This window comes from Cyprinodon tularosa, unplaced genomic scaffold, assembly GCF_016077235.1.
Source record: "Cyprinodon tularosa strain WSP-4 unplaced genomic scaffold, ASM1607723v1 ctg1030, whole genome shotgun sequence".
NCBI lineage: Eukaryota > Metazoa > Chordata > Actinopteri > Cyprinodontiformes > Cyprinodontidae > Cyprinodon > Cyprinodon tularosa.
This window is the reverse complement of record NW_024037817.1, coordinates 1-17,834: the sequence shown is the minus strand read 5'-3', so window position 1 is coordinate 17,834 and position 17,834 is coordinate 1. Positions and strand designations below refer to the sequence as shown.

The 17,834-nt window shown below is 38.8% G+C and overlaps 1 protein-coding gene across 1 annotated transcript; it reads left to right on the top strand.

Annotated features, from left to right (window-relative positions):
* Positions 1–10,528: 10,528 nt before the first annotated feature.
* Positions 10,529–14,706, top strand: LOC119780970 (putative acyl-coenzyme A thioesterase 6). Its single transcript, XM_038281258.1, is given in 5 exon segments — positions 10,529–10,556; positions 11,436–11,556; positions 11,630–11,639; positions 11,963–12,025; positions 14,126–14,706. Coding segments are annotated over 5 exon segments (768 nt in total). The 3' UTR covers positions 14,672–14,706.
* Positions 14,707–17,834: the final 3,128 nt, after the last annotated feature.

Below are 17,834 nucleotides of genomic sequence, written 5' to 3'. Positions count from 1 at the left end.
TGCATTTGTTAAATAATGGAGGGATTATGTCTTATGAAGACTTCAGTATTAAATATAACTTGCAGATAACCAAAAGTGAATTTCAAAACATTATTAGAGCTATTCCCCCAAATATTTTATGTACAGCTAAAGGTTTTTATGAGAACCCTGTATACAGAACCCCTGTGCTACCTGGACTTCTGATTAATGGGCACAGTATCACAGATAATAAACAAAAAATAATAATAAAAGCTCAAAAATTAGGGAATGCTTTACTAGTACTTTGTTTCCTTTTGTATTAAACCCACATTTTATACTGCATTTCTTCTCCAAGTCTGAAAGAGTTAAAATTAGAATAAATTATTTAAATCTTCCCATTCCTCCAAAACCAAAGGAAGTCCACTTTAAAATCTTTACAGGTGTTTACCCCTCTAAGGAATTTCTTTGACTTCCATTTGCCATTGATGATAACACTTGTTTGTGACGGTGATATTGAATCAACAGAACATCTTTTCAATGAATCTATGTTTTGCAAACTTTGTGGGATGATGTACACTACTGGCTTTCCCCCAAAATTCCAAACTTACCTGAATTCTCTAAGAAAGATGTTATTTTTGGGACTCTGAGAAAAGTAAGGAAATTTGAAAGACTAGTCTTACGTTTTGGTAGGTTTGCTGTAGTTTTGTACTTTTGTCTGCTTTCAGACAGTATGCACACTCTTTACAAACAGCCTGTTTACTAATGAGAGAATGGCTGACAGCAGCTCTTAACACTGATTTTATTAAGGGGCTAAATAATAAAAGTAGGAGCAAAAGACAAAAATACACTTTCCAGAACTTAATAACAAAAAGTAAAACTTTTTTTTAACTGCCTGCTATGCACTACATTTTCTTCTGTCATTTAAAATTAAAAAGGTTTGTGATGGATATAAAACAGAGCATTAAAAAGAGGTTTGAATACTTTTGTACAACCCTATATGCAGGGCCCCTAAACTAAAGAAGGGAGGAAGCATTGGTAGGAGTGAATTTTTCGTTTATTTAGAAAAATAATCCAGATATTTACTGAACTTTTTCTTCTCCTTTTTTTTCGCAATTATCTCTATTTTCTTCTCCTTACACAAAAACACACACACACACACACACACACACACACTTGTTAGTTTTGTTTAATTAAAGCAAATTTTACTTATGGCCTGTTGGTTTTTGAAGAAAATAAAAACTATGAAAATAATTAGTTTCATCCAGATAATTTGTTTGTGGTTGTACTCTGTACTGCACCAACTTGCCACATATAAATATGTTTCAAAGATGAATCAAAGTTATATCTGACACTGTTGCCATTAGTTATAAAACTAATAAGATATTTATGAGCAAATTATCATCCAGAATTGTGGAAAATGTTAATTTAATATGCTAGTGCAGTAAAGCTTCTATCTTTAACATTTTTTCCTGCAATACATTTATTTTTATACTTTAAGCAATTTTAAAGCTTGTACTTTTACATTTTTACTTGAGTAATTAGATGTGGTCGATACTCTAACTTCTACAAAAGTGTTTTTAAACAGTAGGATTTATACTTTAATTTGAATAATAAATATTTATACTTTTGACGCCTATAATTATAGAATGTGTTGTTCGCTTTAAATTCTGATTCCACTCCTATCCAGCAGGGGGCGGTAATGCGCACCTATAAGCTGCTCACTAACCGCCATTAATGAACAGAATAAGCAGAAGTTGAAAGTTTCTGTATGTAAACAGGTTAATGACGTCTTTTGGAAAAAACAGTTAGCTAAAATATATGTATGTTTATTTTTTCCTTTAAAAAGTCCCTGGATTCTGGCGTAAATTAGCCAAGGTACGGCTGCTAACGTCTTGCTGTTTTAACAACACGAGCTATTTTATGCGGGTCGGATCTCTGCAGAAATGGGAGAATACAGGTCAGAGACTGGATGTGGAGCTGAATGCGACTTGATGCAAAGTCACTGACCTGATTCAAAGTTCAGTCCGTTCGCGGATGTTTGTCCGCAGAAGAGGCGGGGGCGTGTGAATGAAGCCCCGCTTCGAGGCCTGTGTTGTCTTGTTGAAAACCACGTGACTGGCAACAAACGAGGCCTCGCATTGCATTGGTCACGTGACTGCTTCATTTTGCGTGTCGGTTTTCAAAATAAAAGCGCGATGAATCCTGTTGCTTCGTGGGTTGTAGTAGGTGGTTTGGTATCAGCAGAACAGTTTTCATCAGCAGTGGTTGAAATGGAGCCGTCAAAAAAGAGAAAAACCTCTCATATGTGGGAGTATTATGAGATGACAGATCACAATCACAACCTGAAACAGTGGAAAAAAGTCCTATTCCTAAATAAAAACAATTAAACCTAAAATCCAGAAATTTCTATATTTTCTTTTGTTTAATCAGGAGATGCATCAGAATCACACATCCAAACCAGACTAAAAGCCATTGGAAGAGGCAAACTCTATGTGTAACTTAATATTAAGAATCAGAACTAGAACTCCTAGGAAGAGATTATTTTAAACAAATTCTGTCTTTAAGGAAGCAAGTTTCAAGCTCAAAGTATACAGAGTCTGCAGCAACAGTCACTCAGTTCTCAATACATTAAAGTAACATATCTTCATTGTCTAATAAGTCCATGACATAAAAGAAAACCTAACACCACCACTGATGGTGAAGGATTAGATTGGCTACAAATCATTTTAATCATTAAAACATGACAATTAAATATGATTCTCCTCTTACTAAACATGGGTTTGATGAAAACTTTGTGATAATATTGCATTTCCTAATATTTGGAAGTATGATCCAACTGAGTAACAAGGCTGTTACAGTTTCACCAGCAGATGTCACTAGTGAGTGATGAATGAAGCATCGAGTAATGAACTTTTTTCAACACTTTGCGTTGGAAAGCTTCATTGCTTCATGAGGCTTCACTTGCCCATCACTAGAATCCAGGATCAGACAGGACAAACAGAGCAGACAGGGGCAAGGCAAAAACTCGAAATCCTCAGGGCAGAAAACTGATCAAAATCAGGAAAACAGGCAGACTACAGAATGCTAGGGAACGTCTCACAAAAACACACGAATAACCTGGCGCTGATGGGAGGCAAACACACAACTTAAATAGTAGAGGACCAGGTGAAAATTATCTGCGATAATCAGCCGCAGAACCATAGGCGTAACTTCCTTAAAGGAATAGTACACCCAAAACATGATTAGCCTTCATTTTCTACTCACCCCCATGCTGAACAACACTCTGGAGTACTTTTTTGATATCTCAAATGCATCTGGAGATCTGGGAGGCTTCTTGCTGTCTGCTGACATTCAAATAATGGAGGTCTATGGTGACCGAGACAGAAAGGTCCATAAAAGTCCACAAAAAACGTGTCAATATTCCTCCATACTGCTCGTCCAATGTATTCCAAGTGTCCTGAGTGGGTAGCATCCAGAATTTACTCGAAACGAAGTCATTTAGAATGTTTTTAGAGCATAAACAGTAGTGTATAGGATTTCCTGAAAGCGCGCACACGCGCGCTCACGACGCTACGGAAACCGCAGCAGACCAAACCAGCGCATTCAGCTCGGCAAAGAACTCATGCTCTTCCTCAACACTGAAGTCCTCAGATATTTTTCTTTCGTTGTTTCTTTCTTTGCACAGGTAAACAGCACATTTCTTCTTCTACGCTTGCATTATTGGAAGAGCAGACGCTGAATGCGCACTTTCATCTGGTTTGATCTGCCGGCTTCTGTAGCGTCGTGAGCGCGCGTGTGCGCGCTTTCAGGAAATCCTATACACTACTGTTTATGCTCTAAAAACATTCTAAATGACTTCGTTTCGAGTAAATTCTGGATGCTACCCACTCAGGACACTTGGAATACATTGGACGAGCAGTATGGAGGAATATTGACACGTTTTTTGTGGACTTTTATGGACCTTTCTGTCTCGGTCACCATAGACCTCCATTATTTGAATGTCAGCAGACAGCAAGAAGCCTCCCAGATCTCCAGATGCATTTGAGATATCAAAAAAGTACTCCAGAGTGTTGTTCAGCATGGGGGTGAGTAGAAAATGAAGGCTAATCATGTTTTGGGTGTACTATTCCTTTAAGGACTGGTGTGGACATGTCCCCACCAATCTTGACCGGTAGCGGGACAGTCCCCACCAATATTTTGTACACGTATTTTGCTTTCGGTGCTGTGTACAGGTGCTGGTCATAAAATTAGAATATCATGAAAAAGTAGATTGATTTCAGTAATTCCATTTAAAAAGTGAAACTTGTATATTATATTCATACATTACATACAAACTCATATATTTCAGATGTTTATTTTGTTTAATTTTGATGATTACAAATGACAACAAATGAAAATCTCAAATTCATCATATCAGAAAATTAGAATATTGTGAAAAGGTTCAAAATTGATGGCCCCTGGTGCCACACTCTAATCAGCTAATTAACTCAAACCACCTGCAAAAGCCTTTAAATGGTCTTTCAGTCTAGTTCTATAGGCTACACAATCATGGGGAAGACTGCTGACTTGACAGTTGTCCAAAAGACGACCATCGACACCTTGCACAAGGAGGGCAAGACACAAAAGGTCATCGCTAAAGAGGCTGGCTGTTCACAGAGCTCAGTGTCCAAGCACATTAATAGAGAGGCGAAGGGAAGGAAAAGATGTGGTCGAAAAAAGTGTACAAGCAAGAGAGATAACCGCACCCTGGAGAGGATTGTGAAACAAAACCCATTCAAAAATGTGGGGGAGATTCACAAAGAGTGGACTGCAGCTGGAGTGAGTGCTTCAAGAACCACCACACACAGACGTATGAAAGACATGGGTTTCTGCTGTCGCATTCCTTGTGTCAAGCCACTCTTGAACCACAGACAGCGTCAGAAGCGTCTTGCCTGGGCTAAAGAGAAACAGGACTGGACTGCTGGTGAGTGGTCCAAAGTCATGTTCTCTGATGAAAGTAAATTTTGCATTTCCTTTGGAAATCAAGGTCCCAGAGTCTGGAGGAAAAGAAGAGAGGCACTTCATCCACGTTGCTTGAAGTCCAGTGTAAAGTTTCCACAGTCAGTGATGGTTTGGGGTGCCATGTCATCTGCTGGTGTTGGTCCATTGTGTTTTCTGAGGTCCAGGGTCAACGCAGCCACATACCAGGAAGTTTTAGAGCACTTCATGCTTCCTGCAGCTGACCAACTTTTTGGAGATGCAGATTTCATTTTCCAACAGGACTTGGCACCTGCACACAGTGCCAAAGCTACCAGTACCTGGTTGAAGGACCATGGTATCCCTGTTCTTAATTGGCCAGCAAACTCTCCTGACCTTAACCCCATAGAAAATCTATGGGGTATTGTGAAGAAGAAGATGCAATACACCAGACCCAACAATTCAGAAGAGCTAAAAGCCACTATTAGAGCAACCTGGGCTATCATAACACCTGAGCAGTGCCACAGACTGATCGACTCCATGCCACGCCGCATTGCTGCAGTAATACAGGCCAAAGGAGGCCCAACTAAATACTGAGTGCTGTACATGCTCATACTTTTCATGTTCATACTTTTCAGTTGGCCAACATTTCTATAAATCCTTTGTTTTTGGTCTTCAGTAATATTCTAATTTTCTGATATGATGAATTTGAGATTTTCATTTGTTGTCATTTGTAATCATCAAAATTAAACAAAATAAACATCTGAAATATATGAGTTTGTATGTAATGTATGAATATAATATACAAGTTTCACTTTTTAAATGGAATTACTGAAATCAATCTACTTTTTCATGATATTCTAATTTTATGACCAGCACCTGTAGATCTGATTAAAACCCCATTCATGCCGCTCCTCAGAAAGAAAATAAAAAAAGTTCTCCCCGCTGCTCACCGTCCACAAACCCCGACAAAAAACTCAGAAAAAAGAATCTGTTGCCTCTCGCTTTCTCCCCATCACCCCCCTCCGCCCTCTCCCCATAACACCTGTGGCTTCCCTCCAATAATGCTAACCCATTCAAAGACAGCAGTGGACTCGGACTTGCAGGTGAGAGGGACTTGTGGAAATATTAAGACCTAATTTTAGTCAGGAGAGACTTAAAGTAGTAAAAGAATAGAGAATAGTGTAAAAATAAGTTAATACCGTATTTAAAATATAACTGAACCGTTGGAAAAAAAAACTCAAACCACTTTTTTCCGGCCCTGTTATGTCAGCTATACATTAGAGTCCTGCAACGGGCCGGGTACCCGCGAAAAATACATAAATAAAAATAAACGGGTCGGGCGGATATTTTTTTAGTGCGGGCGGGTAGTTGGTGATTTTTTTTATGCGTGTGTGTTGTTATGGACATCAGAAATGTTATATTAATCAGGCACTGGGTGCAGCGATGCGTATAATAGCCTTTGATGTGTTAACGGGACGGGTTGCGGGTTAAATATCAACGGGTCGGGTTCGGATTTGAATTGAAGATATCCGCGGGTGACGGGTCGGGTTCGGTAGTCATCCTAACGGGTTCGGGCGGGTGCCGGTTGGTAAAACTCGACCCGTGCAGGTCTCTAAGCTACACTACATTCAGTATCGTTGCCATAGAAACAGACAACAGCGCCAATATATCAGAATTATACTAAAACACACGCAAATAATTTCCCACATAAAAAACAGGACTTTCAGTCCATTACAGTTTTCCGTTTTTAGAGGGTTGTTTATTTTGCGTTTATTAAGCGATGGCTGTGGTATATTAGCTTTCACTGCTATAAGCTTTCGCAGCAGTGATTGATTAATTTAAACACCTGCTCTACTGATGGTCTATCGGAGTTGGTGTTTAGGTTGAACATAAAGAACAACTTTTATTTGAAGCTTCTTGTAGCTACTGTTTTAATCCCGGCTTTACTTAAAACTTTTTCCTGACCTTGATAGTGTTGCCATTCAGTAGCAAGCACTGCACCCCTTTTTCTTTTATATGTACACGTACATTTAAGATTTAGCGTGTTAAGTTGACAACTCATGAGCAAGCTGCTTTTTGCAATCTAGCAGGAAGGTAAGGATAGGATCTTGCAGGTGTGACGTCACTCTGCAGGGGGTCCAAAGATAAAAGATTTAAACAATTTTGGCATTGGAATTTCAGATTTAAGGGAGTTAGAAAGTTCACTTAGTAAAAGTGCAAATAATAAATCTGATTACCGATTACTTTTAAGCTGGTTGAACATACTGCGACAGACTGGTGACCTGTCCAGGGTGATCCCACCTCTCACCCAGAACGTGGCTAGAGATATGCACCAGCACCTCCTGATCCCACTGAGGGATAAGGTTAAAGAAAATGGATGGTTGAACATAGTCCGCTCTCCCAGATTCTATCAAATCAGTATTGATACCCTCAGGGGCGGATTTAGGAAATTTGGGGCCCTAGGCAAAGACAGGCAGGGGGCCCCCTGAGAAGAAAACCCATAAAACAGACCCATTCTACAGATAGAGAAATGTTAATAGAATAGACATCCATTATTTGTTCTAGGTTTTGTCCCTCTCTTCTTGTCCCTTTTTCCTCTCTATTTATCAGCGTTCTGATGGCATTTTAGCCAAAGGATTTTTATCAAAAACATAATTAATGTGCACAAATAAGGATTAGTTGTATTAACCATACATGGAAACAGAGTTTTATGGGGCCCCCAGGAACTTGGGGCCCTAGGAAACTGCCTAGTATTGCCTAATGGTAAATCCCCCCCTGGATACCCTGCTGGTGGATGTTCTTGACAGAAAGACGGAGTTGCTTAATCATATTCTGCTTAAGGCCCCATAAGATCTTGTCCGAGTCCTGGTTTAAAAGTAAATTAATTTTAAAAAGTGACCCAAAATTGACTGTCAATAAATGTTCTACAAAATTGATATATTTATTTGATTTCTTTGATTTGTACTGTCTGTTTAGATTTATGTGATATTTTTTGCACAAAATATATAAGTGAATATTGTAACAGTTATGTTTTCAACTGTAAGCATTAAATTGATAAATGTTATTCGCATTTTTTTGGCTTTATCCTTTCCAACAAAAAAAAAAGGCGTCGCGCACGTAGCTCCCTTTCCTTATAAGCCGTCCCCACCAACTTTCAACACAAAGTTACACCCTTGCGCAGAACCAATTAGACCAGGCATCCCCAAATTCGGTCCTCGAGGGCCGCTGTCCTGCAAGTTTTAGAGATTTCCTTGCTCCAGCACAGCTGATTTTAATTAAAAGCTGATTAACAGGCTTCTGCTCTACTGCATTCATGATAATCAGCTGTGCTAAAGCAAGGAAACCCTTAAAACCTGCGGGACAGCGGCCCTCGAGGACCGAGTTGGGGATGCCTGAATTAGACAGTTGAGCAAGGAGCAAAGGAAAAAACCAAACCATCAGCGCCAAGATCATGACAATTATGTGTTCTTTATAGAAGTTAAACTAATTTACATCTAAAATAGGCAACAAAAAATAAAAAAATTTTATTGACCCCCAGATACTTCATAATTCAGTTTTCCTCTGCAACTAATGCTCTGCTGTCATAAAAGAGAAGCTATTGCAAAAATGTCTGAAAATAACTGCAGATGGGTTTAATGTTGTAGAGAGGTTTGATCATTTCCAGCTTTAATAGTCTAAATACCTGAATAAGTTTTAAGATCTGTGATTAATGGTGAATTGTAGGGTTGAAACAATCATATTAATCGTGAATAATCGATTATTGAAATAATAAACTATTTAGTAATCGATCAATTGTTAACTGGAGTAGAGAGACTGTAAAATGTGCCTTTAGCTGACAGTGAGGCCCACTTAGAGCAGCAATTATACCAAGATCGTAAAAAAATGCAGTAGAATTTTGCATTTATAAAGGAAAAAAACGTTTTCGTCTGTCAACATGCTCTGTCAGAATTGTGCAACGTTTTAGTTTCCCCTGGTTTATTTCGTAAAAAAAAAAAAAAAAAATCGTCTTTAAGGAACCTTTGGCTATCTGATTATGAATCGACTGGTCCAAAAAAATTATTGACAGAATAACCAATTTGCAAAATAATCTTTAGTTGCAGCCCTAGTGATTTGTCTCAATCCATCAGGATCTTTTTAAAGATATAAAGATTATGCACTAGTGACAACTAAATGCTGCTGCTTGTGTGTTTTAGTTATTCTTAAAATGATACACAGTAATCTTTAAGTAAATCTAGGCTCCCTTTAGCTTTAAATGTCCTGTATATAGTATGTTTATTTGAAATGGGTACATTTTTCACCAAGGTTTTGTAAATAGAAATCTAATTTGTTTTTTAAACCTGGTTAAGTTACACTATATTAGAGAAAGTATTTACTTTGTCAGTAAAGTTTTTCTAAATCTGTGCAAAAGTGCTTTCATATCCATACATTCATGCATACCTGCTGAATCCTGTTTAAGGTCGGTAGACACAATCTCCAATCAACAGCTGAGGTGAGGTTTACATGGAAACCAGGACGGTTCTCTGTGATCTTAAAAATCAGGCAGAGAGGGTAGGCGTTAACCATGCAAAGAAAAAGTAATTGGTCACATATTTCTCGATGACTAGATATTTAAATAAAGGATTACATTAATAGAAAGTAATTAACTAATTCTAAAAGATATAATTAAGAGCTACATGCCTAAAATTTCAGGGTTAAAGCAAAAGCAAAAAGTAGAGTTTATTTTCACAGACAATGAATCAGCAGGTCCAGTCCAGTGCAGTTCTCGGTGTTTATTGAAATGGTTATGCTCCAGATCCTCGTCCTTTCTACGGATTTGGCACTGGGTTTGGTGCTCTTTGTTCCCTTCACAGAGGGAAAGGCTGTTACAGTTTAAAGGTTCCAACTGGTAATGACTTCACCAGTTGTTCTTGGCAGCACACTCAGTAATATGCAAGATAAGAATTAAGATAAGTCGATTATAGAATAACTTTGACATGGCAGGAAAAGGACGAAAATCTTTACACATAAAGGCTGCAAACGAGCCTTGAACCATTCTTTCTGTGAAGAACCACACCAGCATCATGATGCTAAACTGTTAGTTAAGATACAGGACCGTTCAAAAGTTAGGGGTCACATTGAAATGTCCTTATTTTTGAAGGAAAAGCACTGTACCTTTCAATGAAGATAACTTTAAACTAGTCTTAACTTTAAAGAAATACACTCTATACATTGCTAATGTGGTAAATGACTATTCTAGCTGCAAATGTCTGGTTTTTGGTGCAATATCTACATAGGTGTATAGAGGCCCATTTCTAGCAACTATCACTCCAGTGTTCTAATGGTACAATGTGTTTGCTCATTGGCTCAGAAGGCTCATTGATTATTAGAAAACCCTTGTGCAATCATGTTCACACAGCTGAAAACAGTTTAGCTCGTTACAGAAGCTAAAAAACTGACCTTCCTTTGAGCAGATTGAGTTTCTGGAGGATCACATTTGTCGGGTCAATTAAACGCTCAAAATGGCCAGAAAAAGAGAACTTTCATCTGAAACTCGACAGTAGAAAGTTCAGGTTCTCTTCAGTTCCAAAATGTTAGAAATCTTCTTGGTGGACTGTTTGACATTGTCTTCATGATGGCTCCTCCTGAAAATCCAACCCAAGGTGGGTAAGGCTAAGTTTCAAATTTAGAGGCCGAGACAATAAAAGCCTGCCTCCTAATCGATCAAAGCCCTTTGAAAAGGAAAACAACTTCAAAGATCAGGACTGCATGAACAACTTCTCCTTAATAAGTTGGACCAGAACATCTTTGCGAGCGATATCTCAGAATTTATACTGCTGTATATTTATACTTATACTATTGTACCTCCCACAGATAAAATCAGTTATATCCTGTTTAAATCTGACAATTTGAAACAATTTTTAATTCTTTTTGTTTTTTTTATTCAAATCTTCTCTAATAAATGCATGTTATGCAGCAGCTTCCTCCCCTGTTCTTCATCTTTTTCACCACGAGTGACATCTAGTTGTTAATAACGAGATGGAAAACTATTTTCCATTGTGATTCTGAACTATTTTTAAAACGACTGAAAAAACCACCTCATCCTTTTTCATTTAAAATCATTTATTAATGGCCGCGTTCCTATTAATTGTTTTACTTTAGGAGTGACAATTAGATGGTCAATTGAAGCAAAACTAAAGGCTCGTTCAGATTTTAAGAGACGATCAAGTTAAAGAGATAACAGAAAAGTTGCTTTTCTTTATTCTTTTGAGCTCTTTATCTCTATGTATCAGGAAATATCATGGTTTTGAAATTAAGGTCTACATCCATTATGCAGATGGCAGCTAATGTTCTACTGTTGAGGAGTGTATCATTTAGTATCAGAATCTACAGCAGTTTTATATGACAATGACATTTTTGTATTTGGCTGCAAAAATCTGATTGGTCCATTTTTATCCATTCCTGCTATAACATGTAATTAGAGAAGGTATTATGATGAACCTACTTAGAACGAATTAAAGTTTAATAAATTGCGTTGTTATTTTCCCTAGGAGAAGGGCCGTTCCCTGCTCTTCTGGATCTGTATACGTTTGGTGGAGGTCTGTCGGAGAAAAGAGCGGCTCTGCTGGCCAGCCGAGGATTTCTGGTCCTGACTGTGGCTCTGTACGGCCACGATGACATGCCCAGGAACATTAAAGAAGTTATTTTGAAGAAACACTTAACTTTTTAAAAAAAAACATAAGAAGGTGAGTCATTAAAATACTCAAACTTGGATTCCTAAGACTCTTTACACTGCAATTAAATCTAAATAAGTAATTCTTTCTTAAAATAAGTTTGCATTGTCTTATTTCAAGTGCATATTCTCAGAGTTTAATTGTAAAAATACCCCTTCAATTGGTAAATCATCTTCTTTACTTATGTAAATTAAGGGTAAATACATTTAATTTAGGAAATGTTGACTTATTTCTAGATTGTTTTTGCAGTGTGTTGCATCTAGATGATTTTAAAATATTGCATTACTGGAAATATTCAAAGTATTTTACGTTGACCTTGCCTGTTTTTCCCTCAGGCGGACAGTAAAGGAGTTGGTGTTTTATCCCTTTCTAAAAGGGGAGATCTTGCTCTGTCAATAGCATCTTACCAGTGGCGGATCTAGGGGGTGGCTACTTGGGCTGCAGCCCCCGATGTTTCCCCAAGAGCCCCGGATCTCGCTTCTGAGCTGATCAGAGTAAAATGTGCAGTACTGGAATTCACCAGAGAGTGGCAGCATGTGCAGGAAAGCAGCCTGTAGCATTCCTGTGTAGAAGAACTCCCCACTAGCTGTTGCTAAACAGACTGATGTCCCAGGTAGAGTCCTGCACGGGTCGAGTTTTACCAACCCGCACCCGCCCGAACCCGTTAGGATGACTACCGAACCGACCCGTCACCCGCGGATGTCTTCAATTCAAATCCGAACCCGACCCGTTGATATTTAACCCGCAACCCGACCCGTTAACACATCAAGTAATAGGCTATAGTAGCAGAACAGCGCCATTAACACTGCAGCAGACGTGTATGCACTGACTGTGGCCTTTTTGGAGGGAAGCCCACACTGCCGGCAGGGCTTTAAGCTACAACGAGGGTGACCCCAGTGCCTGATTAATAGAACATTTCTGATGTCCATACCAACACACACGCATAAAAAAAAAAATCACCAACTACCCGCCCGCACTAAAAAAAATATCCGCCCGACCCCGACCCGTTTATTTTTATTTATGTATTTTTCACCCGCAAAAGACCATTTCAGCGGGTGACCCGTCGGGGACCCGCGGGTACCAGACCCGTCGCAGGACTCTAGTCCCAGGTATGTGAAGCTCTGACTAACTTCCAGACATTCTTTGTCCTGGAGTTGCATAAAATTCAGTTCCCCTTGTGTCGGGAGCGCGCATTGAAGCCAGAGAGGCGAACATGGCGGATGGGACCATTTTCATTCATGTCAATGTTGTAACATCCAGTTTAATCAGCAGCTGTTGTCTATAAAATTGTAAAATAAATAAATAGACGAGGTCCTTTTAAACTGTTTTTTGTTATTTTTTAAACGCCAAGAGAATCTGTCTTTTTCCAACTTCTGTCAGTTAAGCCTGACAGAAATAAAAGTCAGAAGTATTTATCATTTTTCACTCCTGATATAAGAGGACGGAAACTGGCTGATAGCAGGACACAAAAATTAAGATTTCCAGAAAAGATGAGAGAGTAGACTTTCTGGTAAATCCCGTTCTAATGTAAAATATGACAGATTACTGGATTAAAGAAATTTCTAGTATACTACATGCTATCAAACATAACATTTTTTGAGAATTTGGAAACAGTTGCTGTTTATTTCCTAAACATATGGGAGGAGGAGAGAAGAGAATGGATATTTCAGCTGCCTGGAATATTCCGTTCCTCCTCCATAACATGGGAAGGAATTAATTCACCTACAAATCTTTAACTGTGTTTATTCCTCTCATCATCAACAACAAATCCTGTGGATTTGGTGACATTAAATCATTATTTGCCAAAGTTATGAGAGGGAAATCGTATATTTTAGCCACCAGATATAATCCGTTTCCCCTTTGATGATCTTTATGAAATTTATTTTCTGTTTAAATGTTTATCTAAAAATTTACAAGTATATTTCAAAAGAAAAGTTCAAACCAAAACAGCTGGACTTTGTTTTCCAAGTTTGAAGATGTTTCGTTTTCCATCCGGAGAGCTTTCTCAATTCAAAATGTCTGAAGTAATGCTATTCCAGACATTTTGAATTGAGAATTGACATATTTTTATTAACTATTTAAGATTTCAAAATATAAAATAATAAATGTTTCAAACATAATACAGAAAAATAATAAAAGTTTCAAAATTCACAGGATTTGTTTAATTTTTCCGATGTTATGGGGGAGCAGATTATATCAGGTGGCTAAAATATATGATTTCCCCTTCATAAATTTGGCAAATAATGATCAAATGTCTCCACAGAGCTTGTTGTTGAAGAAAGAAATAAACACAGTTAAAGACTTGCAGGTAAATGAATTTCTTCCCATGTTATGGAGTTGGAATTGTTACATGTGATAGCATGTAGTATACTAGAAATTTCTTTAATCCAGTAATCTGTCATATTTTACATTAGAACGGGATTTAGCAGAAAGTCCACACGCTCATCTTCACCCTCGGGGCTAAGCCCCTGATCACCTAGAATCCTAGATCCTCCCCTGCATCTTACCTTACAGGAGTTAAAGCTGTCATCTGGATCAATGGCTGCTCCGCTAATACAGCCTTACCCCTGTACTACAAGAAAATACAGATTCTTCCAGCATTAATGTTTGACCCTAACAAAGTCATTTCCACCGAGTCAGGAGCCATTATCACCAAATATGCAATGCATGATCTTCTGGCAGAGGAAAACAAGGCAAGCCTGGTGCCCATCGAACGGGCGAGTGGACGTTTCCTTTTCTTAGCTTTAGAGGATGATCTCAACTGGGACAGCAAGGCCTACATGGACGACATGATGGAGAGGCTGATTCATCATGGGAAGGAGAACTTTGAGTATCTGAGCTATCCTGGAGCTGGACACTACTTGTAGCCCCCGTATGGACCGTATTGCCCCTCCAGCTTATATGGAGTTACAGGTAGACCTGTTCTGTGGGGGGGTGAGCCCAGGTCCCATGCTGCAGCTGAAGTCCACCTCTGGAAGAAGATCCAGGAGTTCTTCAGAACTCACTTACAGGGTGACACGCCTCAAACAAAATCCCAATTATAGCTTCTAACAGGAAAATCATAATTCTTTGGCCACCATTCATTCCTGCTAACTATGAAACTGTGAATTTGATCACACTTTTTTAAAATTATTTTCATATTTAGACAGGAGTGTTAAAAGGGGAATTTATTTCCTGTGAAGACGCTTAAATGTATTGTACAGGATTTTCTCAAATTTTTTAAATACAATTTTTTTCTTTTAACTTAAAAAAGTTCTCATGCGAGAGTGTGCACAAGCCCATTTCTCCTTGTGCACGCTCTGTTTAAAAGTTTCTGTTTTCATAGCTCATACCATCTTACTGTGTCCGAACGTCCGCCTTAACCCCTAAATCCTTCAATCACTATGTAGAGCGGAGACTTTTTAGTGAACTCAGATAAATGACCATTTGGACAGATGATCACTTCCCCATTGGTCCACCGCGCCATCTTTGTTATTAGTCGCTGCTGTTGGCTAGCGGCAGCCTATGGCGACAGTGGGCCGCTGTAACAGCTTATTCTTCCCTTACATTGCTGAATATAATAAGAGTTTAACTTTGGCCAGGGATGTTTTAGGGAAAAGGGGGAGATTGTTTGATTTGCATAAGATTTTTCTGCTGAAATTGGTCCTGCATTTATGGGTTTATCTTTGTTATTACCCTACAGGTCTACAGATTTAATGAGACACCACATTCGAGCTATGTTTTTTACCGTAATTGTGTCTTGCTAGAGCATCTTTTTTGATGTTTGGTATTATGAAATTGCTTGTCTCATGAAGTTGCTAGATATTGGTTTGGTTATTTTGAGATGACCTGGAAATTATATGTAGTGAATAAACTTAACTTGAATCAAACTTTGATGGTGCACTAAAGCTAATGTTCTGGTTTAAGAGATTCAATTCAGTTTATTTCTATAGCACCATTTCACAGCACATGTCATCTTTACAATTCAGCAGATCATCCAGTCAAATTGATTAAAAGTTTTCTATCTAAGGAAAACCAGTTAGATTTCTTTTTAATACAGTTGCAAAACTCACCCAGAGCCATAGCTCTGTTGAACCGTCCATTTCCATTCCACCTGCTCTTAGCAGCAATTATTTTATGGGATACTTTATAAATAAGATTGATCTTATTAAAATAAGATCATTAGCACTCTTCTATCTGCGATTGGTTTGTCTCTAGAGGGTGGGGCAGCATCTGAGGTAGCAATAGAATCTGAACTGGATTTAGACTACTTGATCCAGTGGAACTTTCAGAGTTAGTAAAACTATTGTCTTCATCTAGTACTTTAACATGTATGTTAGATCTTGTTCAAACCAGATTATTTAAGGAGGTAATCTCTTTGATCTCCTCCTCCATTTTAGATGTGATTAATCTATCTCTGTTACAGGGATATGTAATTAAACCTTTGCTTAAGAAACTGTCTCTTGACTCAGATGACTTAGTCAATTATAGACCTATATCCAATCTTCCTTTCTTGTCTAAAATTCTTGAGAAAGTATTTGCCAAACAAGTGTGCAATCACTTACACCATAATGAACTTTTTGAAGAGTTTCAGTCTGGCTTTAGAGCTCATCATAGCACTGAAACAGCTCTGGTGAAAGTTGCTAATGATATTTTCATGGCCTCAGATAATGGACTTGTATCTGTGCTCGTCCTGTTAGATCTCTGTGCTGTATTTGATGTAGTTGACCATAATATTCTTTTAGAAAGACTTGAATATTTTGTTGAAAATAAAGGTACAGCACTAAACTGGTTTAAATCTTATCTATCTAATTGATTTCAGTTTGTTCACATTAATGACAAATCTTCCTCATGCTCAAAGGTTACCTGTCTGTCACTTCATTTGGATGGGATTAAACAGATTTCAGATAATAATGTAAAAAAAATCTTGGTGTTGTTTTTGATCAGGACCTGTCATTTAAATCCCATATCAAAGAGGTTTCTAGAATTTCCTTCTTTCGTCTGAGGAATATTGCAAAAATTTGAAATCTCCTGTCTAGGGGTGATGCTGAGAACTAGTCCATGCATTTGTTACTTCGTGGCTGCACTATTGGAATTCTTTACTATCAGGAATTCCACAAACTTAAAGCTGAAGTCTGTAAGTTTTTAAAATCACTTTTTTGTCATATTGGCTAAAACTGTCCCTATGCCCAGACAGCAGTACATGTGATATGTAACCTGTGAAAAAAACTGCTTCAATTGGTCCCGCATACTGCCTGTATTTCAATCTGGAAAGAATAATTCGGGACGAGTCAAAACAACCAATCACAGCCAGAGGAGCGTCTGATGGAGTGTCAATCACAGCCCCCCCCCCCCCCCCCCCCCCGATACCCACCCCCCCACCCCCCACCGCTTCACCTGCCGCAGCGCCCGGCTGCTGCAGTCCGGAGGACGTGCGTGGAAGTCATGGCGGAGCGACAGCCACCAGCGAAAGAGAAACTGCCCTTACTGCCCCTGCCGACAACTGCTTACACGGCAAACTTCGGTATAACCAGCATCTTATATCTAGCTGCTTGGAGGTGAGTGTTATCGCTCTTACCGGTTCACACTCCATGCCGCGTACGCTGCTTGGACGCTCTGGTCGCATGCGGTAGCCGCGCAGATGTTGTGAGAGGGGTGGGGCTTGGAGGTGGGGCATGAGTGAAGCAGAGAGGGTGGGGGAGTGGCGTGAAACCTGTTTTTCTTCACATTTTCAGTCGAAGTCTGCTCTCTTCTCAATGTTACAGACTGCTGCTTTAAGTTAAAAGCCTTCAGCTGATCCAAAATGCTGCAGCCAGAGTTCTGATGAAAATTCAAAAGAGTGATCATATCTCTCCTATCCTGGCTTCTCTTCAATGGCTTCCTGTTAAATCCAGAACAAAATTTAAAATCCTCCTTCTCACATAATAAAGCCTTAAATGACCAAGCTCCATCTGATATCAAAGATCTGATTGTTCCTTATGTTCCTAACAGAGCACTTCGCTCTCAATCTGCAGGTTTAATAGTGGTTCCTTGTTAGGTTTAAACACCAAACACCTTATTCAGCAACCTGCACAAAGAATGACACAGAGAATTTAGTATATTTTACTTGCAAGGAGAGGGGATCAGAAACTGCATTCAGTTACAACTTCAAACCCACTCTGAAGCAGTATCTGCTCTCCAAGCCCTTTATTGAAGAAACGCCCTGATTACAATGTGGTTTCAACCGTA